This window comes from Cyprinus carpio, chromosome A17, assembly GCF_018340385.1.
Source record: "Cyprinus carpio isolate SPL01 chromosome A17, ASM1834038v1, whole genome shotgun sequence".
Lineage (NCBI taxonomy): Eukaryota > Metazoa > Chordata > Actinopteri > Cypriniformes > Cyprinidae > Cyprinus > Cyprinus carpio.
This window is the reverse complement of record NC_056588.1, coordinates 6,250,966-6,263,071: the sequence shown is the minus strand read 5'-3', so window position 1 is coordinate 6,263,071 and position 12,106 is coordinate 6,250,966. Positions and strand designations below refer to the sequence as shown.

At 35.6% G+C, this 12,106-nt stretch overlaps 2 protein-coding genes across 7 annotated transcripts; both read right to left on the bottom strand.

Moving 5' to 3' along the window:
- Positions 1-2,172: 2,172 nt before the first annotated feature.
- On the bottom strand, positions 2,173-4,551 carry LOC109107920 (gap junction alpha-1 protein-like). Of its 2 annotated transcripts, none has more exons than XM_042773726.1 (2): positions 4,043-4,551; positions 2,173-3,340 (listed from the first exon to the last, which is right to left on the bottom strand). In XM_042773726.1, exon 2 carries the CDS (start codon positions 3,325-3,327, stop codon positions 2,263-2,265), a length of 1,065 nt encoding a protein of 354 aa, XP_042629660.1. In that variant the 5' UTR covers positions 3,328-3,340; positions 4,043-4,551; the 3' UTR covers positions 2,173-2,262. The 2 variants fall into 2 exon arrangements, with proteins under 2 accessions (XP_042629660.1, XP_042629659.1); XM_042773725.1 differs by having other exon boundaries at positions 2,173-3,365; positions 4,043-4,549.
- A 186-nt stretch (positions 4,552-4,737) lies between these two features.
- LOC109107923 (synaptotagmin-like protein 1) lies at positions 4,738-11,045 on the bottom strand. Of its 5 annotated transcripts, none has more exons than XR_006162108.1 (7): positions 10,681-11,045; positions 9,781-9,926; positions 9,121-9,386; positions 7,411-7,510; positions 6,035-6,134; positions 5,258-5,463; positions 4,738-5,132 (listed from the first exon to the last, which is right to left on the bottom strand). XR_006162108.1 is itself a non-coding variant. In XM_042773724.1 (5 exons), exons 1-4 carry the CDS (start codon positions 10,806-10,808, stop codon positions 7,430-7,432), a joined length of 621 nt encoding a protein of 206 aa, XP_042629658.1. In that variant the 5' UTR covers positions 10,809-11,045; the 3' UTR covers positions 5,526-6,134; positions 7,411-7,429. The 5 variants fall into 5 exon arrangements, 1 of the variants encoding a protein (XP_042629658.1); XR_006162110.1 differs by having other exon boundaries at positions 9,276-9,386; XR_006162109.1 differs by lacking the exon at positions 5,258-5,463.
- Positions 11,046-12,106: the final 1,061 nt, after the last annotated feature.

The window sequence follows — 12,106 nt, the reverse complement described above, 5'->3', positions numbered from 1 at the left end:
GAATTTAAAACAAAAATAGGTTTTAAAGTTTCTCAAGACAGTTTCACTGGAAGCATCTTGACATTTGAAGAACATTTAGGCCTTACCAATTTTGAAAACATGGAAGATTTTTAGTTTTAATGTTATATGCCTTGTGTAGTTGCATTACTGTGTTGCTACTGTGCTTTGAGTTGTTGCTATGATTCTCTGGGTAGTAACTATGGGTGTTGCTATGCGGAAGCCATGGTTCTCTTTGGGCTTGCTAGGGTGTTGCCAGCCAGCAAGATAGACTTATAGATCGATAGACAGATAGATACAAGGATGATAGATGGACAATGGATGAATGTGTAGACGAACAGACGGATGGATAAACAGATGATGGATGAATAGATAGATGGATAGACAGACGGATGAACAGACTGATAGATAAATACAGAAAATCTGAATAACATAAACCAGAATTACTGATGACAAACAGTGATGCATTTATCAGTTTCAATTGGTCAATAAACAATGTAGAACAATTATGCTAAACACTTCTGAAATGCTTTTCTTTTGGTGGAATGGGTTCATCCAGGCTATACCGCTTCAGGCAAGCTAGTGTTTTACTGAGTTATTAAACCTTCTTCAAAGTCTAATTTTTTGACTGAATAACATTCACGTTCACAAGGGGCACATTTCATTAGGTCACATTTGGAATCCTCATGAGGAATGCAAGAAATGCCAACAGTTTTACCTTGTTAAATATTTTAATGCTTGAAATCAGCTTTTGATAATGTGCAATATTTTTACATATGATAGTAAATAGCAAATATTTACTTTAATTCCTTTTATGCAACGTAACTGCACTATGTCCTTGATGCACATAGCCCAGATTTTACTTAAACCCATTGCAGAGTAAAGTGCACATTCACAGTTCACAGGGTTTTTTGCCTTTTTGCTCAGCCCCATGTGGCTGGCAGAGTGAAAGCATGTGTTTTCATTTAGCCCTTTGAATAAATAGGAAACTCTGAGAACAGAGGAAAAAGTTGAATCTAGTTAACTTGTTTTAATTTCAGACTCGTTTTAAGGCTTTCATTTGTCAATCAGAGGGAGTCAATTAGCCACTTGTGAATTATGTGAATATGTTAACCAACATTTATGTCAACACTTTACACATAGCTCTGATAAGCAGTCAGGTGGCTTGACATTGGTCTTTACTGGCCCAGAGCAGAAAACATGTACAGTTACTGTAAAGATTGCAGAAAACAGTGCTCCATTTATACGCTCTGGCTAACTTCCCACAATGGAAAAATGCTGCTGGAAAAAGAAGAATGGAAAAAAGAATGTTTGTGTTAAGTTCCTGCTGGAGTTGAATGAATGATCTTAATTTATTCCAGTAGAGTTAAACTGAATAGATTTACGTGTGCTTTAAAACATTGCACATCCAACTTGATTTCACGCTTTTTCTTTTTTTTTTCCTGAACAATATAAAAGATATGGTGTATTTAAAATGCATATGGGTAAACAACATTAAATACTTTTTGGAAGTTGACATGTTTTTTTTTTTTTTTTTTTTTTTTATACACAATTACAGTTTTTCTAAATATTTTAGAATTTGTTTTTATTTTTATATTTTCCATTTTTATTTTAAAGTTTTTTAAATTTCAAGTACTCAAATAATTTATTTTATTTCAGTTGACAAAATGTATTTAAACGTGGTTTTTGTTTTAGCTAACAGTAACCCTGGTCCTTTTATAATGGCCAATTATTAAAATAAACATATATAATAAAATATATTACTTATACTGGAGTATTAATACTTCTACTTATAATGATTATCTATGCAGTTTTATGACCTCACAAATTAGACAGACTATATAAAATATTTGCAGCATTTAAAACTAACTTGTGTAGTGAAGTGAAGGCAAAATAGTGCTTAAATGGTGAAAAAAACTTAAAATATACGCTTTTTATTATAAATTTTAACCGAAAAACTTTGTGTTGATGTAAAGAAAATGTATGGACAGACATGCATCAACTACCCATATACTTACTGTGTTAAATGTTTATTTTAGAGTAAACCTATGAAATTATTTAAATTCTTACAATCACAGCTCAAATACAGTACACTTAATTGGCTTGAATTACAATAGCAAAAACTCTTCAAATAAATATAAATCCTGAAATATTACTCTTTGGATGTCAGTGACAGTGTCCTTTTCACAGTTTTTTTTTTTTTTTTAATGTTCACCACTTGTAAAAGCTAGAAATTGTCCATGGGACCTGTGTTTGAGGCTTCTGCTAGATGTCAAGATCATCCGGCCTGGCCCGACTGCTCGCTCGACTACTGGGTCGAGGTTCAAGCTCTTTGAGCAACAGAAGATCCTTCCCCAGAGTCACTTTCTCGGGATATGGAAAGCGCTGAGTGTGACCCAGCTGGTTCTGTTCTGTACTGTAATTAGTCCAGTTCTGCTCATTAGCCTGCTTGTCGTAATTGTCAGAGGAGTTGGATTTATCGCCCGTATCTAGGTTATAGCCCAGATTAGGGACGGGGGCCGAGCAGTCGTTGTAATACCCATATCTGGACAGGTTCCTTGGGCAGGCCTTGATATTACAGGTGCTTTCAAAGTTTTTCTCCGACTCTTTGAAGCGGTCCTTCATCCTCTTGAAGATCACATAAAAAAACTCAAAGACATTGAGGGCCAGAGAGACCAGTGAAACGACCAACATGAAGATGATAAAAACCGTCTTCTCAGTGGGACGAGACAAAAAGCAGTCTACTTTATGTGGACAAGGGAACCTTTGACACGTATAAACAGTCGACAGCTTGAATCCATAAAGGTGCCACTGAATCAACAGGAAAACAACTTCAAATAAGGACTTTAACACGATGCTCACTACATATGTGTAAAATATCCCTCCTCTCATTTTGATCTTCCCGTGAACTTCCAGGCCATACTTGAACTTCTTCATTTCAATTTTCCTCAACAGCACATCCACATCTCCTCCTTTGCTCTGGATGTCTTTTAATTTCTCCTCCTTTTTATTCAATTTCTCCTCCTTCTGCATAAGGAACACGACATGGCTGAGGTACAGGAGGGTCGGCATGGACACAAATATGATCTGCAGCACCCAGAAGCGCACATGGGAGATGGGGAACGACTTGTCGTAGCACACGTTCTCGCAGCCGGGCTGCAGCGTGTTGCACTTGAACGCCGACTGCTCGTCTCCCCAGGCGGACTCCACCGCCGTCCCCAACAACAGGATCCGGAAGATGAAGAGGATGGAGAGCCAGACTTTGCCTCCTGCCGTGGAGTACGCCTGGACCTTTTCAAGAAGTTTCCCAAGTGCGCTCCAGTCACCCATGATGAAAGATGTTCTGGATTAGACAGGAGATGACCAACCTTCAAGTTTACGCAAAGAATAAATTCAGTGAGTATTATAAACACAGATGAACCCCAGTATTAAACACATCCAAGTGGTCTCCCAGCTCCCCATATTACTGCCAAATACAATAACATAAGTCCTCGGCACTTCTTCAGAAATGTTCCTAGGTCAGTCCCCGCTCTGAATAAATGCTTTGGAGATTTCTGACTTTTCAACAGATATATAAAAAATATTGCATTTTTTGTAAAATTCACAACAAGAAGTAAATAGGCTAGAACACAACTACTAAAGGAATATATATATACACATATATATATATATATATATATATATATATATATATATATATATATATATATATATATATATATATATTTGTATAGGCTACATACATAGTATTTTTTTTTAATCACAAAAACACAGTATGTCTGGAAAACGAACTTCTGAGGCTTAACACCTTTATCAGATACTAAAATATTTTTAAACTATATACTATCCAGATCCAGGGTATAAATAAACGAACTAAATGACGCTATTTAAAAACAAAACAAGTCAAAACAAACAAAAAAAACCTTACATTAAATACACAAATATATGCCCATACAGTTTGTATCATACCAACTTTTAAGTTTTATCATATTTCCAGTTACGTTACATGTTGACTAAATGCTATGTTGTATAGTATGTTTCTTACCTGGAAAGTTGTTAAAACTGCCAAACTTCTTGACAACTACGATAACTATTTGTAACATTTCAATGTCAAATCTCACAAAAACAAGCAGTTTCGATATAAAATGGGTTTTCCTACGGCGAAAGTTTCCTTATCCCAACCGTCGGAGGAACTTAGTCAGAGGAGTAAAGTTAAACGTCAGCTGACTCAAAGTTTCGGACTTCCAGAACTTCTCAATCTCCGTTATATTTTTTGGGAGGAAATGTCTTGGAACGAGGGAGTGCAATGAAAGTGGGAAATACCGCCATCTGCTGTAGAATCAGCAACATGCCACAGACGCAAGCAGGCCTTCCTAATGCTGGGGAATGTTCCAGTTCATCTGTCTCCATGACGACAGAAGATTCGAAAGGTTCTCTTGGAACGAACATTCTGGTAAGATCAATTCTTAAGTTACATTCTGTAAAATAAGTTTAAGTAATAAATAAATTCATGTAAACACTGCATTTACAATGTCAATTTATGTAACAACTTTATACATTTTAAAATTTGCATTTTAAAAAGCATGTTCAATTTATGTATTGTATGGATAAATTATTTAATATAATTAAGCATGACTGATTATCTTTTTTCAGTTAACAATCAACTTCAAAAGTTTTAATTCCATATAAACACTCATAACTAATAATCATAAAAAATGATCAAAATATCTATATGGATAAATTATTTAATATAATTAAGCATGACTGATTATTCCATATATACACTCAAGGCTAATAGTCATATCTGATGTTCAAACTAAGTTCTCAAAATATTTAATATACTCTTTTTATTGTTGCAGAAAATATCCTTTTTTGTTGAGCGAAGGGCTGAAATGAAGAAAATGATTTGGTAATCGAATATGCTTGGTTTGTTTTGGGAACCAACAACTGTTTTTCTTTTGCAACTAAACATCCGAGACCACAGCCACAGGAGGTTCATTTCCTCAGGGTCATGGAGGACCTCAGGGGAAGCTCTCCCTCAGCCCAGCTGTTTGGATTAGCCAACATTCTTTTCCATATTTGAATTTCCTCAATCATCGAATCATTCCAATCAACTTTCTTGCCATAGCTCTGTCCTGCAAGTTAAGAGAGACACTGTTAATAGAATGGCTTTAAGAAGCCTTCCTTCAGCTTTTAGATCTGGACTCTAAATATAGATTAGGTACAAAATACAGCTGCAATGAAGAAATGTTTTTTTTACGTGTTCTGAGACTGAGGCGCAGACCTCCCAGAAACTGATTTGCGAGTGTGTTGTGATCCCAAACAGTCAATTCGCAGCAGGCCTCACTGACCTCCCCAGTTTTGAACCCGTCATACACCATGGCATGGTTATACACAGGGTCCTGCGTCTTTTTTACAATGCGAGTCTTCTGGCTGCTTTTCTTTTTGGTATATGGTAAAATGAAACTAAGAAATAAAATAAAAAAAAATAATTAGTGAGTCTCACCTGTCAAAAATATGTGCAGGTCATATTTCACCCCAAAATCAAAAGAAAGAAATAAGAAATTTTATTAAGAAAATTAATTCAGTTTTTATGTTAAAATATTTTTTAAAAATAAAAAATGCATTACTTTTTGTAATGTAATCTTAAAATAAGCTTTAATTAAAATGACTGGAGGCATTAGCACAGTAGCTTACGTAAAAAAAAAAAAAAAAAAAAAAAAAGTACATAAATATAGTGCTAGATTAGACATTTTAAACCTATAAAACGGCATCAGGAAAAACATGTCTGACCATGTGTAAAATGAGTTTGTGAAAATGTTACGATGAAGTTAGTTCTGTAAATAATATTTATCTTTTAAACCAAACCAAATGAATGAAATAGGTCATCTGGGTCATTTCCTTTCTTCTCATGTCATTTTGATAGAAAAAACACTTCAAACATGACAAAGATGAAGCATGAGAGAGTTAGAGATGGAACAATGGCTTTAGCTGCTTTGAAAGTCATGTCCGTATCAGATGACAGGCACGCCCTCACCATTTAACAAAAGAAACGACTCCCTGAGGCTTCAGGCGGCGTAATTCTTTTGCCTCCTACAGCCATACATGAATCTCCCCGGTGCTGTTCTTCAACCCACCTGAAATCAAATAAGTTTTAAAGCTTGTTTGTCATGAGCTGCACTTCTAAACTTAGATATACAGAATGATATGAAATACACAGACGCAACAACGACATTTGAAAATGTACCAGACTCCAGAGTGGCATATTTCAATGAAATTGATAACAATCCATTAGACTCTTGTGATTCTTGATTTTCTGAGGTCTATAATCAAAAGAAAATGTAATATTCTGTTATATCAGAGAACTAGGCTGAACTGAGATATCACTTTATATGAAAGAACGTACAGGCTCTGTTCCTAAACACAAAATCATTTGAAAGTATGTTTTTCATCTACTCACACAAACATTTTAGACAGTGCAACCTACAGTTAGGCTGTAGATTGTATCAGGTGAGGGCCTCATGTTCCCAGTCTCAGGTCTTAAAACTGATCTCAACCTGCCCCAGGAACACATTTCTGTCCCTGGAGTCATTGTGCCACACAGACAGATTCAAAGTCTTATCCGGCAGCTCTTCACGCTTCACTTTGTACTGAATAGAGATTTACAGTACAGATAAGATGCAAGGTTATATTAAATATTAATTTGATATTTTAGTGTCACAGAGAAACATACTCTCAGAGATTCAATGTTAACTGGATTCACAGTCCGTTTCTTAATGTAAGTTTTCCTTTTGCTGCGATGTGACTTGTCTGGATAGAGGTATGGTCTTCAAATAACTTAAGATAGTAGATAGATAGATAGATAGATAGATAGATAGATAGATAGATAGACAGATAGACAGATAGATTATATATAGCTTTAATTCATTTTTTTTCTTAGTACAGATTTTCTTTTTAGTTTCAGAACTCATGGGTCAGTGCGTGGGAGAGAGAGGGGAACATGGGATTGGGAAATGACACAGTCTGTACTTGAACATGCGCCCCAATGGAGCACAACGGCCCTTATGTGACATAAGCACATGCTAGAGAGCAAAACATAACAACATTCAATGACATTATGTAATGCAGATATTTCATACTATTTAAGGGCTATTTAAATGTGTTTTTCGTTGCTTAGATTATTTTTGGCATGTTTAATATGCAGAAACATCTGTTGATTTACTTAAAATGCTACGGCTTTATGTTGCCTTTCAAACAAGCCAGCATTGCCTCAACCATAAATTTGGGGCCGGAACTACTTACTGTATAATAAACTGTTTATCAGGTAATTGACAAGTTTGGACAAGCAATGGCAAACTAGCCTTTAAACATCTTTAAAAAATACAAAGTAGAAATGGAAAAGGTCCAGCTCACATGAGTCAGAGACAACGCGCTAGCCGAATATCCTCTTCTGCAAGAGATTTGACCCATAGCTGGACAATGAATCATCATCATCTGAATCAACGCCTTCATCCTGTGACATAGAAAACAATATAAACAAAAACAGCAAAGGAGAACATAAGCTTACTTTGACAGTCAGGACACTACTCTGATCAATACTGCACACTGCAGTGGAGGACAAAAGGAATGATGAAACGATATTTCAAGTGCTGCAACAGTATAAATTACATTTCCAGGATGAACAGTACAGTAGGTCGCCTCCCAAGCATCTGCAGTGTAGGAATGAGTTTTAGATGTGGATCCCTCAAGTAAAGCCTCTAGATCTGACACGCCATGTTTTTGTCCTAAAGTCAAAAGTGTTTTTGTCTCTTCAAGCGAACATGGTGAATCAGCCTCTAGATCTCATAATCATTTACCTTCCATTTCTGTTGGATCTGGAGATTCAAATGCCATAAGGTTTGTTGTGGGAACCGTATCATTTCTAGTCTCCTGCTTTGGCTCCAGAGGAGTGATCTTCTGCAGGATGGGTGGTCTTGCCTTTTGAGCTCTGGCCAGAACACTTAGTACTATATTTGACCTCATCCTCTGCTCGGTTTCAGCATTGTCCTCCTCATCCTTCATCTTTGAAGAACCTTGACCCCGCCCAGCAACATCTTCACGTGTAGGTTTAGCTGGTTGAATTGGTTCAACAACAGTTTTGACAAACTCATTTTTTTATTCATTATATTTAGTGTCAACGTGCATGACTCCAGCATTTCCAGTGTGCACTAATTTCCCATCATAGAAAGGTAGTCTTGGCTTAACTGTGCTAAAACTTGAGTTGTAATGTTAGTGTCTTTTGCTAAATTCTAATCATGTGATGACTTTATCTTATTTTTTTCTTTTATCTTCATGAGCATCATGATATCTTTGCACTGACACTTGGTTTTGAAGGTGGTGATGACATTTTGAAATCTTCTACTACACTTATATCAGCTGTTTTATTGTGCAATAGCTAATTATTTTAGGGGATTTCTTTTCCAGTTCCACTGGTCGGTCATCGCCAGAAATTACTGGAAGCATCTTTCCCCTGCAGAGTGTCAGACGGAAATTCATGAGAATCCATTTCAATACCCCCTTTTAGTGACTGCCTTTGGGACACTTTTTCAGCAGAGGACTGCTTATTGATTTGTTTTTCTGTCTGAACTTGCCTCATCATTAAGAATATCTCTGGAGACCATCATTCTCTTATAATGCTCATTCTCAGAGTCTGAGGGACCCAGTTTATCACTCCCAGACTCTCCAAACGTACATGCAACTGAACACTGCTGATCTCTGCTTGTACCATCTTGGAAAGCATTAGTAGACTCATTAACCTCCTCTGAACCTTCGTGATCTGAGTGTATAGTAAAATCTGGCCTATCATTGGTGAAAACTAAGGAAGTCTGTGGTTGATTCTGAAACTCAGTTGATGAACATCTTTCTAAGAAAACATCTTGGTTAAATTCTTTAGGTTCAGCTTGAAAAACAATCTGAAATTATGTTTGATCCATGAAATTTAAAGATGGAGGCTCTGTGTTTGGACTGTTGTGTCCTGCTTCTTTAAGGTCTCTGTTTTCTCAACATGTGATTTGGTTTAGGTCCAACACTATTGCTTTCATCATGCATAGGTTTCACTTCATTCGGTTCAAGGGAGATCTTTACCCAGTTCTCTTCAAATGATTGCTCTTTCCGTAGCGCTGGAGGGAGTGAAAAATTTCGCCTTGGCTCTGGATTTGTTGCATGTTTTGTGGAGCCTCTTTCAGGTTTAGTGTCTTGAACTGCACTTAAGAAGGGAAAAACAGTTGTTTTTCGGTCACCAGAGAGCTCTTTGGGTTGTACTTCTGATGAATTGCATTGTGGGTCAGTGCCATTGAGTTCTGCTCGTAGTTTTTCTTTTCTTCCAACCACTCTTGGAGAAGATGAAGCCTCTGTAAACACAGATCATTTGTACTGAAAAGTATGACCAAAACATCACCAAATCTAACTTACACAAATCTAACTTCACAAGAAAGATGCATTAATTTTATAAAAAAAAAAAAAACAGTCCTAAAAAATTTTCCACAAAATATTAAGGAACATAACCATTTTCAACACTGAAAATAATAATAAATGTTTCTTGAGCATCAAATCAGTATATCAGAATGGATTATGTGACACTGAAGAATGGCGTAATTGGCATAATGGGCATAATCAGGGCACAGTATGTTGTATTTATGACTCAGTCAGAAAGCAAAAAGTTTGAATTGACCAGACGTGTGGTGTGTGTGTGTACTCAAAGATAACAGCATCAGCTCAATAAGGATGGCATGCGCTCCTGCATACCTGCTGTTTTCTTCCATCTCATGGAGGACCTCACCACTGCTGTGACATCCGTCTGCTGCCCGTATCGCTTGATCCTGAGCTCTTCAAACCACTCACCTGTCAAAGTCTTCAGCTGTTGAAAGTCAGGGACTGACTGCCTCAGTTTCCTGATATGTCATAAAAGCACAAACACGGTTCTGAATACTACAGATGCTCTATTTAGAATACTTTGGCTAAAGACATTGGAAAATGTACAGATCTCATTATAACTTAAACATTGCTCCCACACCCCAAAATGAAAATTGCAATATTTAGGAAAAATATGATTAGCTGTTTAACATATGCTTTGGTTTACTAGCATACTTAAAGGTCACCCAAAATGAAAATTCTGTCATAAAATACATTCTTTTAAGTTCAACAGTAAAAAGAGACTTATATAGGTATAGACTATGGAACAACTTGAGGGTGACAAAACGACGACAGAATTTACATTTTTGGATAAACTATCCCTTTAAGTACGCACACTTAACCCTCAGAGATGATTGTAGCAAAAGCAGAACACGTGATATTTTTACTAAATATGGGTCAACAGATGCTCACACTTGGTTTATCATAACATAATACCAACATGTTTATATAGCAAATTTACAGTACATATGACTGTTTCGGATCAATAGTATTTTCAAGTATTTGAACTGTAATAGTTTGGTCAAATACCAAATTAATACATATATAAATTACTTCAAAAAATAAAAAAATAAATTAATAAATTAATACATATATAAATTGTTTTAAATTAAATTAAGATACATAAAACTTAAAATTAAATAAAAATACATTCAATTAAAATGTATTTAAAATAAATAAATAACTTCCTTACTTTTATGGGGGAAAACAGGAAAATACATCATAATTTCCCACCTGACTCGTCCACTCTCCAGTCGTTTTAAATCTTCATCTCTCAGAAGCACTTGACGGATTGCTGCCTCTTCCTCAGCAGACAAAAAGCTCAAGTCAATCAATTCCAGTGCACGGTTTGATTGTTTCATCCTGGTCAATAAAACTGAGCGCTTGCTTTACTGCAGTCCAGAACTTTTCCCCAAGGTAAACAGCCTGCAAACCACTGCGTTTTGCTCAAATCGGACATTTGTCCACCCGCGTTCAATCCTTATGAATCCTCACCAGCACAGGTAACCTCAGCTCTCTCGGAGATGTTCAACTGATTGAGGAAGAGAGATGCTGCACTTTTAACGCGCGTGTAACAGTTATTCACACGGAGCAAAAAAAAAAAAAAAAAAAAAACAAATATTAAAAAAAGCACGACGTGACGTCATCTATCAACCTTCAGTTTGAGTTAATGTCCTTCAGGAGTAACCTAATTTCCTGAACCACAACAAATATAGGTGAAAATTTATGTTTTCAACAACAATAATAATGATAATAACATCTGCATATACTGTACATTGTTTAACAATATTATTACACATACAACATCTGTATTAACACTTTTCTTAAGTTGCAGCTGTTGATACTGTACATGTAACCCTACCCTTTGCACTCCTATTTATATTCTGTACATACTCTGTTTAATATTGTATATTGCAACTCCACTGTACATACTAGGTTATAGCTTCACTAATCTGAATATAAAACACGATATTCTTGCACTTCTTGTTAGATGCTAACTGCATTTTATTAGCTCTGTACAATCTAATTTAATACATTTTAATGTTATATTATGATCATCAGTATAATTATTTATAAATTTATTATGATCATCAGTCCCACTAAAAACGACAAAATTACATTAAAATTTATTCATAAAATTCATCATCTTTTAATGTTATATTATGATCATCAGTCCCACTAAAAACGACAAAATTACATTGAAATGTATTCATAAAATTCATTATTATGAGTCAAAAATTACAATATTTTTGTTTATTTTTCCTCATCCAGACATAAAACTATTAAGCAATGTGCTGTTTGTGCTGGAAGACACACCTAATTCATGTTCCAACATGCTTTTCTGCTGTAAAATTGTGTGAAAATTACAGACCAAATGAGAGGAAGTAAGGTTGAAGACCACCGATGTCAAAAAGGAAGATGACAAGATTATATCATCTTTCTTCTGATGATAATGTTTCTGGTTTCCTGTTTTTTGGTTTTGTTTGAGTTTTCACACGGGAGATGAGAATATCATAAATATGAGAATATCAATGTACGCTTTGCGATTTTGAAGGGCACCTTGTGAAGACAACCAATAATTTCATAGTTCAAAATGTATATCTCTAGGATCCTTTATAGGTGTGCAAATGCTGTTGACTTTGGTGTGTTGCTGAAAGCA